This window comes from Echiichthys vipera (assembly GCF_963691815.1).
Source record: "Echiichthys vipera genome assembly, chromosome: 22".
In the NCBI taxonomy this organism is placed as follows: Eukaryota; Metazoa; Chordata; class Actinopteri; order Perciformes; family Trachinidae; genus Echiichthys; species Echiichthys vipera.
In genome coordinates, this window is record NC_139847.1 from 5436539 (window position 1) to 5454714 (window position 18176).

General features: G+C 42.1%; 2 protein-coding genes across 5 annotated transcripts in view; both read left to right on the forward strand.

Moving 5' to 3' along the window:
* Positions 1-6388: 6388 nt before the first annotated feature.
* On the forward strand, positions 6389-8416 carry nop10 (NOP10 ribonucleoprotein homolog (yeast)). The gene is made up of 2 exons (XM_083936736.1): positions 6389-6575; positions 8012-8416. Exons 1-2 carry the CDS (start codon positions 6522-6524, stop codon positions 8150-8152), a joined length of 195 nt encoding a protein of 64 aa, XP_083792862.1. The 5' UTR covers positions 6389-6521; the 3' UTR covers positions 8153-8416.
* A 1577-nt stretch (positions 8417-9993) lies between these two features.
* The window catches only part of slc12a6 (solute carrier family 12 member 6), a 34124-nt gene continuing 25941 nt past the window's right edge, over positions 9994-18176 (forward strand). For 3 of the 4 annotated variants that reach the window (XM_083936993.1, XM_083936995.1, XM_083936996.1), the window contains exons 1-2: positions 9994-10105; positions 15723-16523. In XM_083936993.1, the coding sequence (XP_083793119.1) occupies positions 16307-16523 (217 nt within the window). In that variant the 5' untranslated portion in view covers positions 9994-10105; positions 15723-16306. The remainder of the gene's footprint in view (positions 10106-15722; positions 16524-18176) is intronic. The other variant, XM_083936994.1, reaches the window with a different exon arrangement.

The following is an 18176-nucleotide window of genomic DNA, read 5'->3' on the forward strand; positions in this document are numbered from 1 at the left end:
CCCCTCTTTCCTCTGCTCGCCCGAGTCTTTCTCCTCTCGTGGCGTTTTGCTTAAATGTGAATTTTCTGCCCCAGTGTCGGCGCTAACATCAGGGTTTTTGTCCTCAAGCTGTTTCCCTCCCTCCACCCCGGGTTTCTGGAACTTCACCGTGCGTCTTTGATGATGTTCCTCCTCTCCAATCTCTGAAAATTGCTCGGATATATTTGCCTCCTTTGTTGCCGGGCTCCGCTCTTCAAAATCACTCTCCTCTCTTTTAAATAACTGCCGTCCTCCCCAGGAGCGTCTCGTCTGTTTTTCACACACCTCGTCTCTCTTTGGAGTCAAGTGAACTGTTTTCTTTATGCTCTTTTCCTTTGGTGTCCTCTGCTCTGCTCTCCCTATTGTGCGTTCGCCGCTCTGCCCTGCTTTTTCTTTTTCAATTTGACCCAACAGCCTCTGACTGCGCCTGGTCTTGAGTTTGGTCTCTTTATTCTCCGCCTTCCTTTCAACAATCTCTTTAGTCGTCCTTTCTTCTCTTGAAGCCGTTTGCTTTTGTGTCGCTGCTGCACCGGCGTCATCGGGTTCAGAGGATGTTAAGTGTTCACAAGCTGTCTCTTTGTCAGGCACAGAGTCTGATAAATTGACATTAACTGGGGGAGAACAGGAGTCAGCTGGAGGGATCGCGCCAAGATTAGAGAAATCTGTGAGCGGGTAAAGAAGCCTTTTTAAAGCCAGGACACTCAGAGCTGAAGGGCCGCTTTCCTCTGGAGGTGTGACGGTCGACAAATCGGCTCTGAAACCGGGTGCAGGATCATCGACGTCAATGGTACCAGGGTCCTCAGTTGACCCTGAAACCCTGGAAGTCGAGGGGGACTCTGAGGCAGCAGGATCCACAGGTCGACATCCATCCTGAAGCTCTTGGGGCATCTGAGCTGACCGCGTGTCTCCGAGGTTTGAGAGGGACGTCGTGGCTTCTTCTGACTTGTCCCCTGTGGCTGCAGGCGCCAAAGCCAACGCGCCATTGTCTCTCGCTTTCAAATCATCGCTGGTTGCATGTGCGTCCGTCTGTGAGCCCGGAGGATCCCAAATGGGTGCTTGAGCGCTTTGGGAAGTTCCCTCGACGAGTGAAGTTTCTTTGGTTACAGGAGTGACAGAAGACGGCCCAAATATATCCTGCAAGATCTGCTGCCAGTCCTGTTTAACGAGAGGAAAAACAAAAACAGATAAATTGAGGTTGGAGGCCAAAAGTGTTTACTTGTCACAGGAAAAGGATACTGTCTCTTGCAAGTAGTAACTGCAGTGTGCAACTTCCTTCTTGTTATATGGTTTTAGGTTTAAAATCTTACATTACTTTCTTTCCTAAAAGCTCCCATAACACTGTCGAAACACAGCCGATCACAGCCTCAAAACTGTTGATATTATCATGTTACCTCAAGCGTAGAGGGCTCCAGGTCTTCTGCATTCAGTGTGGAGCCCACCTGAGAGAAAGAGGTGAAATTGAAGAGGTACTTCCATGAGTGTGTGGGGGCTTGTGAAGGACAGATTTAAACACATTTACAGAACTGATACTATCGTGTTTTTGTCACCTCTTGCTCTTGTGTTTCCAGTGGACGCACGTCACTGGGCTCTGGGTCTGGAGGAACGAGTACATCCAGGTACTCCGTATCCAGTATCGACTCCACCTAAGAGTCAGATGCGCTTAATTTTAATCTTCTCTGGAAACGAGACGGTCATGTTCTCGCCCCGAAAACCACTTTATGTTGCGGTTTGATTCAATGTGAGTAAATTTATGAAATGTTTAAAGACGTGCAACAGAAAAAATTACCGTGGTTTCGATGACTTACCTCTTTGACGAAGTCTTCGTCCCTGCACATTTCATTCAGATACCGCAGAAAAGATTCAACCGGGTCTTCCGTGTTTTCGTTTTCTCCGGTTCCCGCGCCGTCTCGGGTCTGAGCGGAATCACAAGAAAGATTCAAGCAACGACGAAACATTCGCACCAAATACTGTGTTAAGTTTTAATCATCGCGTTCTGTTTCTGTTTAGTGGGAGACCTTGGGTGTCATAGAGTCCATGATTGTTATGTATTCCTCAAAGGCGAGTTCTGCCAACAATTCCTCATCCAAAGAGGGAAAAGATCCAGGAGGAACATCGGACTTTAGGGTTTTCTCGTCTGAGTTGTTTGCTCGCAGTTTGTACTCTTTCTGCGCTTCCTCTGTGAGGAAAGACAACGAGAGAATATGGACTTAAGTGTTAGTTCAGCCATTTTGATTTCTCTAAGATCTTAAAGTCCAACAGGGAAAAAGTGATGAAAACTAGATTTTTCTCAAACTACCGACACAACTGCACCTGAGGTTGATGGGAACTTCGTGAATTCCACATGGTCGTGTGTAGATGTTAACCCAAGAGGTTTGCGAGATGGTTGTCGTTAGGCGTTGACCTCAAACTGTTCATTAGATGCTTGACATTAGGCGACGACCTCGGATAAGTCTAAGATAAACACGTTTCATGCTTCTTGAAGTTAGCGCGATTGACGCGGTATGGACATAGATATGAACAGAGCCAGTCGACACGGTACGGACGTAGATATGGACAGAGCGCGATCGACGCGGTATGGACGTAGATATGGACAGAGCGCGGTCGACGCGGTACGGACATAGATATGAACAGAGCCAGTCGACGCGGTATGGACGTAGATATGGCCAGATTGCGGTGCAATGATTGGCCGACTATAAGACCTGTAAAAGCCGCAACGACCAGACATTCCTAGGGACTGTGCAGGAACCATGAAACAGATGTTAGGATAGGTCGTTGGAGAGAACGAGGTCTTGAGAGTTTTCGCCAATCCATAGTTACCATCTGGACACGACCGTTTTGCAGGTATTTCGTCACGAATCAAAGTACTGGATTAACTGGATTCAAATAGTTGTTGTTCAGTCTGGAACAAAGTGGAGGACTTGAGTAACGACTTTCATGGTCCCCCTCTTTGCGCTTTCATAGAAACCCCGTCACTTCTGACCTTCTGACTTGTCCTGTCCTTCAGTCTGCTGTTTCCCTGACACGGCGGACTGTGGCGCCACGTTTGCATGCACGCCGACCTGCCGAGCCGCTCTCTCCCTGGAGTCAAAATGGTTAAAGTTAAATACGGTGATCGCAGTGTTTTATATGATTTTACGTCATGCGCTGTTCATCCCTCACATGTCTGGACTGCATGGCTGATGGACGGGCACCGCCTGTGGACACACGCACCAGCTACGACGGACCTCGGGCATGAGGAGCCAAGATGGAGGCTGTAAACACGGGCTGAGGCGGAACTCCGGCGGACTGCTGATGGGAACCAACACATAGGGGGTGGAACCACTGGGGTTCGGCGTGGGGGTGAGGGGGCACGTGTTCAGCCAGTGGGAGTCTTGCGGAGAACAGGGCGTGATTATGAGCTCTGGTAAAAGTGGTCTGAGTCCAAAGTCTAAAGTCTGGGGCCAAACATCTGGCGGGGCGTTCAAGGAAGAGGCGCAGTCTTGAGCTTGGGGTTGGGTGTGACCGCTCAAGCTCGGGACCGGTTGCGGCACACACTGCTGGTTCGAGTCCCGCTGCGTCCAAGACGGTGCGTCTTCTCTGTGATCCGGACTGGCTCTCAACTGCAGCATTTCTGCGACTGTGAGCGCTTTCGGCGACCCGGGTTCACCCGTCACGAGATGAGGCTCCGATGGACAAAACCGCTCAAGTCGGCCTCTCTGAGAGGCGTGTTCGTGCAACCTGTAGAGGTCCAGTTCCTCTTGGGAAACAGGAAACAGCTGTTGGTAAAGCAGGGAGGAATCGTAAGAGGACAGGGACTCTGACAGAGTGCGATCAGGCTCTTCTCTGTCGTTTAGGATAATCTCAGGCAGGGAAAACAACGCTGGGTTCATCTTTTACCGCTGTGCGTCTGTGCTCCCGTAACTGTCGGAGGAAAGTGAGAATATAAATAATAATAACTTTGAAATAAAGGGACGTCAGTGGAAATTTGATCAATTCTAAAACAGCAAAATACCGAGATGAATATAAAAGTCGCAGAGGACTTTTATTTTGAAGACTCATTGATGCAGCAATGCCTTCGGTAAAGTCGGGGGCAGAATGTGACCTCGAAAGCAGCGTTTTTATCTCATCTCATCTCATCTTCGCTCTCTTATCCGGGGTCGAGTCGCGGGGGCAGCAGCTCCAGCAGGGGACCCCAAACTTCCCTTTCCCGGGCCACATTAACCAGCTCTAACTGGGGGATCCTGAGGCGTTCCCAGGCCAGTGTGGAGATCTAATCTCTCCACCTGGTCCTGGGTCTTCCCCGAGGCAGCGTTTTTAATCTCCCGTAAAACAGGAAGAAGTAGAAGAAGCCATGTTTCGACTTCGCTTTGATTAAATAAACGCGACATAAGCTGCACTAATACAGTCGCAAATTAGAGCGAGAATGATAATAAAAAGACCTAATTCTGGTCTAAAGCTGTTAGAAAAACGCATAATTTGAGAATTTAATTAGAATTTAATAGGATGCTTTGAGTCACATTATTAGATTTTTATATTTTAAATTATCGCCTGTGTCTTCCCCTTTAATGAATAAAGCCTTTCAACCATAAACTGCATCTGTCCTTATGTTGAAATCAAATCTGCACCCTTGACTTTGACACAAACCACGTTTAATTAAATAATTCAAATATCCTTATTGAAGTATATTCAGTCCATTTAGTGATGCATTACATTAGCTGCTCTCCATAACATAATTACCAACTGAGACGATAGGTGCACAGATACAAAATAATAAATAAAACAGAAAATAAACAAAATATAATGTGTATTTAAAATGCCTTCAGTATTTTGTAAAAGATCAAATAAAATCCAGGGATCTGTTTTCTAGGTCTGAACAACAACATTTTCTACTGTGACTTTAAAAAGCGTTTACTCAAGTCCAGTGCATTTAGCATTAAGATTATATTAGCAGTCTTCTGACTACTCAAGGCGCTTTCACAGTGTTTGTCACATTCACCCGTTCACACAGACATTCACACTGATGGCAGTGGACACCTACATACCATCTAATCTAACCAATCACACCACATTCACACACCCATGCGCAGCACAGGGAGCAATTCAGGGTTCAGTGTCTTGCCCAAGGACACTTCAACATGTGGACCAGGGGAGCTGGGGGTCGAACTTCCGATCTCTCGATTGGAGGACAACCCACTCTGTCACTGAGCCACAGTCGTCTTAATTATTGTGTATATATATATTTTTTAACTTACATATTTAAATGTTACAATAAAGTCACCGTAGTCACTGTCTTTCCTAAATTACAAATTATACAGTATGATTAGTTAACAGTTAGCAGCATATTTGTACATTTTCCCTCATTTACACAGTGTTTATGTTTCTTGATTTACACATTTTCAAATAAAAAGATGAATTAATCACTTCTATTACGTGACGTTCACACTGCATTATCTATAAAAACACTGTTGTGTGTCCCAAACAAGTCACACAGTTTCAGAATTTACACGAATGAGTGTAAACACGTCGTTAAACCTTCAATGTTGAATCATTGTCTTGTAGTTAAAGTGACAGAAACGTGCTCATAAGCTACAGTTTTAACTCCCAGTTGTAAATAACACACAGGTGCAGCTCAGTGCAATGGTTCTCATTGTGCTTACCTTTCAGATGATTAGTCTGCAACCAATGAATCAGTTTGCATCTCTGAAACATTTAAAAATAAACTTGTTGCACGCTGATTTGTTTTCTTCTGACTGCAGAGGAACATTCCAAATATCATGATCTTTAAAAAAACTTTATTTTTATTTGAATTTTTTTACAGTATAACTTTTATATTTGATTCAAATGTCTCATTTGCAGCTGCACAAAAACCCCCATCTATTTTCTCATTGATAATAAAAAACACCACTCACGCGATAATTATTACGCGGGATTTGATTTTGATTGGATTTAAATTGATTTCAAACAAAAATAAATAATAATATATATATATATATTATAATAATAATAATAAATAATTAAAAAATAAAACAAAACAAATCATGCAGTAAATAGTAATATTATATAACTGTATTTATTTATTTTTCTCTGTTTGACATGTCAGAAAGTGTGTAAGGAAGTTATTTAATCCATAAATCATTGTTCATTAACAGCTTCCTCTGTCATACATTTATTATTATTTATTTTATTTCTTTATTTTTCCAAACTAAACCAAATTTTTAAACTTTACTTTGAAAGTATCTTAAGTTTAAAAACAATTAAGTTTTTATTTATTTATGAAGTAGCGCAAGAAAAAGCTCTTATTGTGAAATTATTGACGTTCCAAGTGTTTACATTAAGAAACACAATCTCCCAGGATGCCTTGCGCCTTGCAGTCTAAACCGGATATCCGCTCTGCACTCCGACAGACCAGAAACTTCTCCACACGTGGTTTTACAGCAGCAGAAAAGCGCGTCAGCTGCGACTTTTTCGGTGCAAAAACACGATTTTTGATTCATTTTGAAGCTTTAAAACAAATTATTTTAAAAATGTTTCTGCAGTTTTACACGAATGAGAACGGGGACCGAGTCTACACCCTGAAGGTAACGTCGTGTTTACATCCTGCACACCCGTTTCATTCTGTTTAAATGTGATTTACTGCTTTGTTAAAGTAGTTTTACATTAAACTTTGTACACTGCGGCTTATTTAAAGACATAAAATGAACTTTTAATGGTGTAAATCAACCGTGATGCAGGTTGTTTTTAAATTAGGGGCCTAAAACAACACAATTTAGCTTTTTATCTTCTTATTTTCATATTAAATTTAAGTTGGGAAAACACATATTGTTAAAAATAAAATACAGAAGAACCAACAAAGGTTGTTGAGATGATCACAGGACAGACAGCATGGATACACAAAGAAAAGACATAAACAGTAAACAACAGAATAAAGAAATGTGTCATCAAATCAACTCTGCATATTTAAATTAAGAAATAAAATCAGAATCAGATATTTTAATAAGCCCAGGGGGAAATTATTGTTTTACTACGAAACTTCATATATACAAACAACAAATATTATACAAAAACGAAAACCTATGTTATAAAACACCTTAAATAAATATAAAATACAGGAATAAATAAATGCTGAAATTAATGTCAATTTTTTTACATGATGAATGCAATATGCAATGATAAATAAATTCATGAATATATATTTAAATAAAGAAATAAAAATATGCACCTTTTATATACAACTATACACATCTGTGGAAAAACATGAGAATATGTGTAAAACTATTCTGCTCTACAAAGCCAAAGTGTGTAACTACAAAACAATTTTAGGAAAAAAAAAATGTTTTTAAAGTTTGTTTATTGTCCCAACAAGTTTGTGACAGGCATAATCTCTATTTTATGAAGTTTTAAAGACTAAACTGCTCATAAAACAGTGTTCATACAAAGTCTTTGGAGAGTTTGCCTCCAAAGAGTTTGGAAAATGTCATGAACCCATGAAATTAAATATAAATTGCTGTTCTTTTAAATTAGGAATGGTTGTTCGCCCTTTATGTTTCTTAAACGAACGCCACAAAGCGAATCCTCCATTTGGACGTGTTGATCCATCGTTGTTTCTCTTTTATCGATTTCTTGGTTCGTACGGGTGCTTGAATTTTAATGTTGTGTCTTCAAGGTTTGAAAAGTGCTTGAATTTTGGAGTAAAATAACTTTTAAATGCTTAAAATTTTATCCAAATTTCTCTCACAACAAATAGCTTTAAAAGAGAACTGCAATTTAATTTGTTTATTGGTGTTTGTGGCGTAAAACTGTCTCTTTTAACATGATTTTAATGGAAAAAATAAAGGTGAAATAATCAGTTTCAATATTTCTGTGTATTCGTAGAAATGTGTAATTCACCACAACTGTAAGGTTCTGGAAAAGCTTGAACACGGACCTTGAAAGTGCTTGAATTTGACCTCGTAAAAAGGCGTACGAACCCTTTATTAATGTTATGTTCATCTCTCTCCTCCTTCGCCCCCAACAGAAGGTCAGTCCCGACGGGCTGCCCACCAGCTCCGCCCACCCGGCTCGCTTCTCCCCGGACGACAAGTTCTCCCGACACCGCGTGACGTTGAAGAAGCGCTTCAACCTCCTGCTCACCCAGAGCCCCCGACCCGTTCTGTGAGAGAGCGACGGAGAGATGGACGACGGTCCGACCAGGAAATGGAGGAGGGGGTCTACGGGGAAGAAGGGGAAGATGGGGATGATGGGACTGTGAATCAGGAAGTCAAAAAGACACATTCAGGGTCACGACTCATCAACACGCAGCCGGGGTCTCAGCGAGCTGTCGTGGATGTCATGGATCTTCGTTATTTTGTAATCTGTTGTCGTTTTCTTTACACGATCGTGTTAGAATTTAGTTTTCATGCTGAATAAATGTTTGTTTGATGCTCTGAGTCGGTTTTCTTGTGTGTAAAATCCAAATCTGATTAAAAGAGGTAGTTTTGTTGTTTTGGACGCTCATCATTTATATTTTTAAATGTTTTTATAATGAAAAGTAACTACAGCTAAAACATGGTGGAGTAGCACTGTAACTCTGATCAAATGTAGATACTCAAAATACCTCAACTTTGAATTCATTAATTTATGAATGACATGTCAAAAAAAAGAATACAAAAGCATACAAATTAAATTAGTTTAACAAATGAGAGAAAAAACAACCTGTAACAACAAATATACATTTACATCTGTCTGAAAAGCAGCAGGAAGAAGTTTGATTTAATCCTTTTTAACAATTCTTTGATTGCTGTAATCTGCATCTTTGATCCACTATATGCACAATTTGTAAATCAATAATATACAATTTTATAAATAACATAATATATATAAAGTAACATATAATTGATAGGCCTACATATAAACATCCACAGAGGCACATCTACATACAGATGGATATGTAACCGTGAATAAACATGTATAGCCCATATTTCTACACAAAGTGACCTTTTGTTTGTTTGTTTTTAAAGCCCTTCCTCGTCTTTATACCTTCTGTAAATCTTTCCTCTGTACCTTTTTTTTTACACTGGACGTTGATTGGATGCTGTTTTAGCTCCATGCTCAGTTTCACACCAGCCACTGAAATTTATTGACTTTTTAAAACATAGGTTACTTTACCTGATGATTGTTACCGGCGGTGCCACTGTTTTATACCATTAACACAATATATCATTTTTATATACAAATTGTAATTTAAGTCAACATTATATTAAATAATATATAATTATTTGTGACTTATTTGATGATTTAAGTGAAACATTTGAAGCAGTTAGCTACTGAGGATTAAACATGACTTAAGTCTCAGTAAATAAATACAGGAATAAATAATTGCTGACATTAATAAATGTACAAATAGATATAAGAATAAATGCTGAAATGAATTAATACATGTATAAATAACAGGAATAAATACATGCTGAAATTAATTAATAAATGTATTTATTTGTCTATTTCTTTATTCATTTACTTCTGTATTATTTAATTATTCCTGTATTTATTTCTTCATCCCTGTATTTATTTATACATTTATTTAATTATTCCTGTTTTTATGTCTGTTTATTTACTGATTCCGGTATTTATTGATACATTTATTTATTCCTGTATTTATTTACTGAATCCTGTATTTATTGATACATTTATTTACTGAATCCGGTATTTATTGATACATTTATTTATTTATTCCTGTATTTATTTACTGAATCCTGTATTTATTGATACATTTATTTACTGATTCCGGTATTTATTGATACATTTATTTATTTATGTATTTATTGAGACTTAAGTGATGTTTAATCCTCCACAGACAGCATTTAAAAGCTATTATAACCATTAATAACTGTCTGGTCCTTCTGGACTACACTTCCCAGCGAACCTCGGCTTCTTGTTTGCCACCACGCATGCGCTAACCGTTGGAACGACGGCAAGTGAGAAGGGACCCGCCAGACGCGCTCGCAATGTTTTTTGTTGGTCGGACAAAAAAAGTGCCGAGAAAACCTGGTGGAGAGGAGCCAAAATCTTCCCAGATGTAACAGAAAAAAACAACCGTGTGGTGGACGCGTTGTTTACGGGGAACTTGAGCCAGGTACGCCGTTGTATGTGAGTAACGTGTCGGTATTTCCAGTGAGCATTTGTCGCTGTCAGTGGAGGACCGCGGAGTTTATCAGCGGCGTGGCTACGGTTAGCTTCAGCCTAGCTGGACCGACTGAAGCGAAGCACCTCACCCGATACAACCCCCGGGTACCAGAGTGATGGCTCACCGCCTCACACGCTTTAAGGCTTTATTTAAAACCACAACTTTGTCAATAACAAGCTAATTACCCCACCGACTTATAACAAATCAGCTGCGCTCGCGCTGATGATTTTAACCGTTTTTTTTTAACTGAACCCTGAAACCGCAGCTTCACACTGATGCCGCATTCACTGCCCCATGAAAAAACCGTCACAACATCTGCTCATTAAGGTACAATGGAAAGATTACAACGCCAGCTATTGTGTCCACATTAATATCAGGAGGTGTGTGTGACTACTGACCGGTTCAAGCCAGAATTATTATGGCTTAATTGGCTTACGGTGGCCGGTAAGGAAGCGAGGATCACTATCAACTGGTTGGGACTAATTAGAGGATGTTTATGCTAATTAATAACTGTGTTTTGGCTAATTATATACATGGATGAGAGACTGACAGCTAGGCAAGAGAGCAGCATGACGTTATTTCCTTATTTTCACTCAATCATTTGTTATTCATAGTTCTTGCGACACTATTTTGGGTATTTGCATGGGCGGATGATGAGATAATGGGCCCCTGGGCACAGGCGTGTAATAGGCCCCCCACTCTGTCTACGTAGGTACTGGGGATGGGCGTTTACAGTCATTTCAATATTTTCGAATACTCGCATTGCCTGACAAACGAGTACACGATTACTCTTAGTTAAAAACAACACAAACGGGACGTCTGTCTTTTCACAGATAGGTCAGGATTCTGTCACTTTCTGACTAAATAGCATCATGGTAATTGTATATTCACATTATTAAATTTACTTTAAAGTGTTGAAAGGAGCCAGTTGAGGTGGTTCAGGATCATCTGGTAAGGATGAACCCTGGGCGCCTCCCTAGGGAGGTGTTCCAGGCACGTCCAGCTGGGAGGAGGCCTCGGGGAAGACCCAGGACCAGCTGGAGAGATTAGATCTCCACACTGGCCTGGGAACGCCTCAGGATCCCCCAGTTAGAGCTGGTTAATGTGACCCGGGAAAGGGAAGTTTGGGGTCCCCTGCTAAAGCTGCTGCCCCTGAGACCCGACCCCGGATAAGAGGCTGAAGATGAGATGAGATGAGATGAGACTTTAAAGCGAGTCATGCGGTGCCTTTAATATCCAGGTATAAATGTAAGACGGGTTCCTGTTGATATGAATCACCTGCAGAAAGAAGTGCCGCTCTCTCTTTGCCTCCTTCTGCGTTTAGCGTTTATTATTTTTACTCTCATCTTTCCGGTGAACACTCGGATGGGCACAGCGTTTCCACTTATGCTTCGGACCCGTTTTGTGCTTTTTAAGTGATTTCGAGAGTGTTGCGGAGAGAAGCCACAGCGGCGGCGTTGCGCGGAGATGAGAATGAGGGCGCTGTCTGCCTCTACGGCCGCCGAATTAACCTCCTGTTTTTTGCTGCCGTTAATTTTTGGATCGGTGCATCTCTACTCTTCTTGTTTTCTCTATTGTTCGTGATTTAGCATCTTTTCGTGGTCATTTTGTTTTTATTTCAGTCATTTACCTTCTTTTTGTGGTCGTTTTTTGCCCTTTTTTCAGTCATTTAGCTTCTCTTTGTGGTCGTTTTTTTGTCTTTTTAGTCATTTAGCTTCTCTTTGTGGTCGTTTTTTGTCTTTTTTTAGTCATTTAGCTTCTCTTTGTGGTAGTTTTGCATCCCTATAGTCGTGATTTGTCTCTTTGTGGTTATTTTTTGGTCGTTTTGTGCGTACTTGTGGTCTTTTAGCATATCTTCATGGTCGTTTTTTGTCTTGTCTATTTGTGGTCATTTTTTGGTCGTTCTGTCTTTACTTGTCCTCATTTAGCGTCTCTTGATCGTTTTGTGTTTGTTTTTCAGCAGCATTTTATGAATCGGGGCCTCTGACTTTATGGGCCCCTGGGCCTGTGCCCCGTGGGCCCGTTCACTAATCCATCCATGGGTATGAGTCCTCGTGCTTTGATGTGGTATTTTAAATTTTGGTCTGGTGGTGGTTCCCATCTGGTAGCTATGCTGAATAATTGTTAACTTAATGTTAAATGACAGGTACAAGGTAATTTATATACTACCTACATTGTTAATACAGCCTTTAAAGGGGAACCAAGCTCATTAAAAATAAACATACGTGCTATTCCTGTGGTAGAAGACAGACAGTAAATATTCGTGAACATGAATTTGTGATGACATGTGTGGAGCTGCTTCACAGACAGTGAATTGGTTAAAGATGTTATAGAGTTGGTTTACATGGACACAAATAACACGTTCACGAGGCTTATCCTGGTTATGATCATATTCAGTCACAAACACCTTCCTCAGGAGCAATCATTTCACAATCTCAGCGCTAGTTATAAGCGCACATTTGATGGTTAACGCGTTATAATCAAACTCCTCACTGAGAACTGGAGTGGGATTGTGCTTTATTTTGGTTTCTCATAAACGGCATAAGGGCTGATCCTGTCCCGGTGTTTACACGATTACACTCATAAACAGGATATTGTGAAGCACTCATTGATGACACTGAGGGCACCTGTGGGAATGTCCGGAGTATATGGGTACATTTTCTGTCACACAACGAACTAAAATCAGTCTTTAAACTTGATGATATCAAGTTTGAGACTTACTTCTCTGGTTTCAGGCTTTGAGAGAGAGTTGCTCATGCTGAATACTGATTGAACCTCCCTAGGCCATGTAAATAAAATGTTGAAATTAACCATTCAGGCGGTGTTCTCCCTGAAGAAAGGGGAACGACGGTGTTTAAGCATGTAGATAGTTGCGTAACAAGTCCCAGGTATTCATAATATTCATTTTTACATCAACTACGCCTATTTTGGGGAATCATTCTCTGCTGATTTGGTGCTCTGCAATAAATAAAGACAATCATACAGTGTGATAGTTGAAAAATGAAAGCTGAACTGCCAGAATAGAGAGCAAAATGTTCTGAACCTTGTAATACGCTGTGCTGTGACTGCTCAAACCGACAGTGGCTAGAAAGAGGAAATTTCAGGTTTTATAGTAACCGCATGGATCAGGGAGCAAGTGTCTGCAGTAAAAAAGGGAACACCCTGGCCTCATGTATTGCGATATCTGCGTGAGTGTATTGACAGACTGGTGACCATTTTCTTTCTTCCTCTGGTGTCTCCAAATTGTCCGTAGGGGGGTGAACGTGTTTGTCTAGACTTAAAAACCTCCTCAGGGTGTTTACCAGCCTTTTCCACATTGCGTGCCGGGTAAGGCCTCAGCTCCCCTGCTGCGTGGGCCAAACGTAGCTGCAAGTTTGTGCAAATAAACCCACCCCGTCTTTCTATGGGAGACGCTTTTCCAGTTGAACCAGCAAGACGAGTATCATGCCTGTCTTTATAGTGCCCCCCCCTCCCTCTGTCCATCATTGCGGACAGACGTTGCGTGTGAACCGCGCGGCGTGATAAAACAGGAAAAGGTGCCGTGCCTCTGCATGCCGAGGGAGAGAAAAAGCAGCCAGCAGCCACTGGCACAACCGGTTGGAACCGCTCTCCTTTTAATAATTAAATTATGAGCCGAGCTAAAACAACACTTCAGCCACATCCACCTGCGTTGTCAATTTTTTCCCAAAGACGAGGGGGGCTGCATTCACTCGGTTGACTTTGCACCCGCAAGGCACGCGGGCCAGCGGTGTGTGATTCTGACCGGTTATTGTTTTACACCTCCTTTTTATTTAGAGAAACATTGCGAAAGGATCATAAAGCTGTCAAAATGTTCCCTGTGTTAGTTTTGCGTGGTTGATTACTAGAGAAAGATATATGATGTCCCAGTCAGTAGAGTTAAGGAACAGTTTCAGAGCAGTCAGGCACGTTTTAGTGACCTTATACTGCATAGAAAAGGCGCGTTGAAGCCTGCATTTGTTGCTTTTTGAGCACAGAGGTGGGCTTAAAGTGACTGCAGTCTTCAGATCCTTTTAAACAATCTGCAGCGCTTATTTTCTCCTGTGCAAGAACTTATTTTACGGTCAGGGTTCGTACGGGTGCTTGAAAATGCTTGGATTTTAATGCTGTGTTTTAAAAAGTGATCAAGTGCTTGAAAATGCTTGAAATTGTTTCCACATTTCTTTCACAATAAACAGCTATAGAATAGAAATCTAATTTAATTTCTAATCCCTCTGATATCACAAAATCAATTTCAGTTTAAAACGGACTTCCTTCTTTTAACGTGATCTATGTATTTGTAGAAAAATGTAATTTACCTCAGCTGTAAGGTGCACGAAAAGCTTGAAAATGGAGCTTGAAAAGTGCTTGAATTTGACTTCAGAAGGTGTACGGACCCTGTATGGTGCTACAAAGGAAGCATTGTCAAACTATTATTATACTAGTATTCAACAGATTACTTGCATAACATTCATTAGCTGACTTCACATTAATGATAGACCGATTTACGTGTATCGTATCGGCCGATGCGTGCTGCTGTGTTGGTCAAACGTTTTTTCCCAGCATTATTTACTGACAGGCAGCTCCGTGTCGATCTAGACGGCTTTTTTAAGTTCAATAAATGTTCACTTTTTAAAATTTGAGACTCGTAACATTTGATATCATCATTGTGTAATTGTTATGATGTAAATTGAGGGAGTAAAATCCATGTTGGTCGATCCCTACTACCAATAAGTGCAAATGGCGAGAATCATGGTGGTACATAAAATTCATTAAATGAGCAGAACTGCTTTCAGTGCTTCATTGTAGAAACGGGAGATGGGGGAAGTTTCGTTGCTGCTTGACGATAAACGCTACATGCTACCAAAAGGTCTCATACGATTTGGTGACATGTTGTAGACGTAATGATGTGAAGATTAGTGGCGATTGTTCCTCGTTTCAATTCACCGTCCATGGAGCCTACTTACATTTTTTACCTCGTTTCCAGCCAAGCAGTCCGCTCCAGTCCGGTTCAGTTTGTGACACATTAGAACGGTTATTTTTGCGCTTGAATTGTCAGAAATTGTGGATGTTAACACTAAAACCGCTCTCCTCCGTCTTGTTTATTTCATCACCCTTCTGTTGAGGTACCGAGCACACTGATATGATACTAAAAGATGGAGCGATTGGTGCGTACGTTCCTCTGCAACGTCATTGAAGAGGAAATAGAGCTAGAGACGGATGGAGAAGAGAGAAATTAAACGTTTTTTCAGCTTGTCTCTAAGCGCACGACTGTCCGCGGCTTACTACGCTACTTACAAGGTTGACACGCCTCTTACGATGCGGTTACAGCCCCTACGCCTACGTTTCAGAGTACTTTCTGTGGTGGAAACACAAAACAGATCTAGTTTTTGGTACATGTCCGTATGGTTACTCATGGTTCGATTTGATGGATATGCGGCTATTGTATAAACTAATTTCTGCTTTATTGTTTTTTTTTTCCTCTTATCTCAATCACTTTCCTCTCATGACTTTTCCTCCCACCACGGCATCCCCCACCCTGGTTGTGACCACCAATGGGTATCGTTAGCAAGACATTTTTATCTTCAAGGTGCATGTCAAGGCAAATTTTTTAGCCGTTTTCTCGAGAAGCGGCAGAGAGAAAGAGGAGCTTAACACGCTGTGTGACTTCCACCCTGAGCCATAGTCGTCATCCACAGGAATCAAGACACAGTGTAGGAAGGAAATATCCTGTACAACACGCAGAAACACTATTTCAGTGCAGTTTGACGGGATAAAGGGAAAGATTTAGCTTAACTACACGACACATTGACACATGAATCATAAATCACTCATAAAGCCACTGGATTTCAAACAGAACCAGGAGGATTGTCGACACTCGTAGGCACAGAAAGACCCTGTTGCAGATCTTCTTTCACATGCCTGGTGGCAGCCAACCACTTTGCTTCAATGGAGAATTGCAGCTGCAAAAGAACAATTTATAGAGGGCGCCGTTACCTCAGCATCACCTGGGAGATAGCCTAGCTCAGCTCAGGTCAGCACAGCCCCTGCTAGCTAGTCCCTGACCCCTCCCCGACTCCATCCCTCTTCTCCCGCATCCCACACGACGCCCTTTGCCTTCCCTATTCTCCTTTCTTCTCCAAGTGAGCTGCCATGGCATCGGTGCGCTTCACTGTAACGCCCACCAAGGCGGAGGACCTCCCGGGGCTGTCCGACACGTCACCGGACATCAGCTCCCGCTCCGGCGCTCGCGTGCGCTTCGGCTCCAGGGAAAGCGTCAATCGAAGCGACCCGCTCAGCGACGCGTCTGGAGGCGGCACGACCACCGCGGGAGGAGCGGAGACGCCGGACCACAGCAATTTGGAGCAAGGTGAACACACACACACACAGATCCACGCAGACATAATGTATTGTAACACATACACAGATCACACACCTACTGTAGTCTGCATACCAACCTCACTCATCTAATCCCACTACCTGGATTGTTACATGCAGCCATTCCTCCGTACTGACACAGACTTAAACAAACATCACACGCCACACCTTCAGTTGAACCGGTCTGCACTGAAAATCCTTTTCTCAGTGGCAGTTTGGGGAAAATGTCCCAAGAACAGAAACAAGATTGATGTTGGATTTGTCTATTTTTTGAGGGGGCTCTTGTGAGTCAGGGGTCATAAATATGTGAATATTTTTCGGGGTTAATTTAAAAGATCACTGCCCAAAAGATGATGTGTAAGTTTCTGCAGGAATCAGTGAATATGAACCTCTAAGGGTGCACTCACGTTTGGCCCAGAGGATCCATGCCCCGTAACCTGACTCCACCAGATGGATTGATTCTCATTGTCTCAGCAAATCCATCTGGGAACTCTCGTTTGGAGATCTTTTGGGAAGGGGCGAAAATACTGGTTGCTGATTGGATAAACCATCTGTCTGTCACCAACATACGGGCCAAATCAACCAATCAGATCAACAAAGCGTGCTCAGAAAGTAAACAACAGGTCGGTAAAGGTTATTTGCTGTTTGTGCGACGCAAATTTGTGGATCAAAGACCCAATTTCAGGTGCCCGGTCCATATCCAACAGAAGGATCACAGAGAAAAATGAGTTAGTGAGCGGCTTGCTCCATAGCTGCGCTCATCTCATCCGCGGAAGCCGCCATGTTGTTTACACTGGACAGTCGCTTATCGTTGCGTCACACTTTGAGCTGCCTCAAAACCAACGCTGATTGGTTCAGTCGCAAAAACTAAATAGTCTCCCCCGCAAGTTACCAGTCTGATCTGCGGTAAAATACAATGGAGCTCAGGGATCAGGATTGTCTCGCGAGGCTACGTGCCCCGTGACCCGTGACCCGTGCCCCTTGCTTTAGGGTGATTGTTTTCGGATTCCATGGATCAATTAAGACATTGATTTCTAAACCACAGGTTTTTAATTTCACAGTTCAATATCCATATTACAGATGTTTTTTTTAACGGCAGTGTGCCTGGGGATACTTCACAAACGCCCCGACCCAAAGGTCAAGGTCACTGCAACCTCACAAAACATGTTTGTGGCTGTAACTGGAGACATTTGATGGGAATTGGTGACGCTAATCTTGAAACTGTGCTGATTGTAAAGATGTGAAGATGTGTGTGAAGCACCTCTTAGTCTTCGCTACATTTATTAAGTAAGTTTGGACGTAAACTGCACCTTGACTGGTCGGCAGAGGCAAACAAGGCCGTAGATCTTGTTAAATGTGTTTTACGTCGCTCTGAGTCATTAACCTCTTCTCTTTGTTTTCTAAATGAGCGCTTTGACTTCAGGGCTGCAGAGCAAAATAAGCAACAGTTCAACCTATTGTCCTCCGCAGACGTAGAGAACAATAAGAGCTCTATAAAGTACGCCTGTTTCTTGGTTTCACTTCCCCTCCCCACCGCTGTCGTCAGCCCACCTACACTCCTCTACTTAATGCCAGCTGACGGCAGAAACCTTTTCACGCGGACTCAGTTCGAAGCTGTAACTGTGACGAGCAAACGGAGGACAAA

What these genes read in the sequence shown, in the direction of transcription:
- nop10 (XM_083936736.1), top strand. Translation starts at nt 6,522, where the DNA reads ATGTTTCTGCAGTTTTACACGAATGAGAACGGGGACCGAGTCTACACC. An exon ending in ACCGAGTCTACACCCTGAAG is followed by an intron (nt 6,576 to 8,011) that starts GTAACGTCGTGT and finishes CGCCCCCAACAG; the next exon opens with AAGGTCAGTCCCGACGGGCT.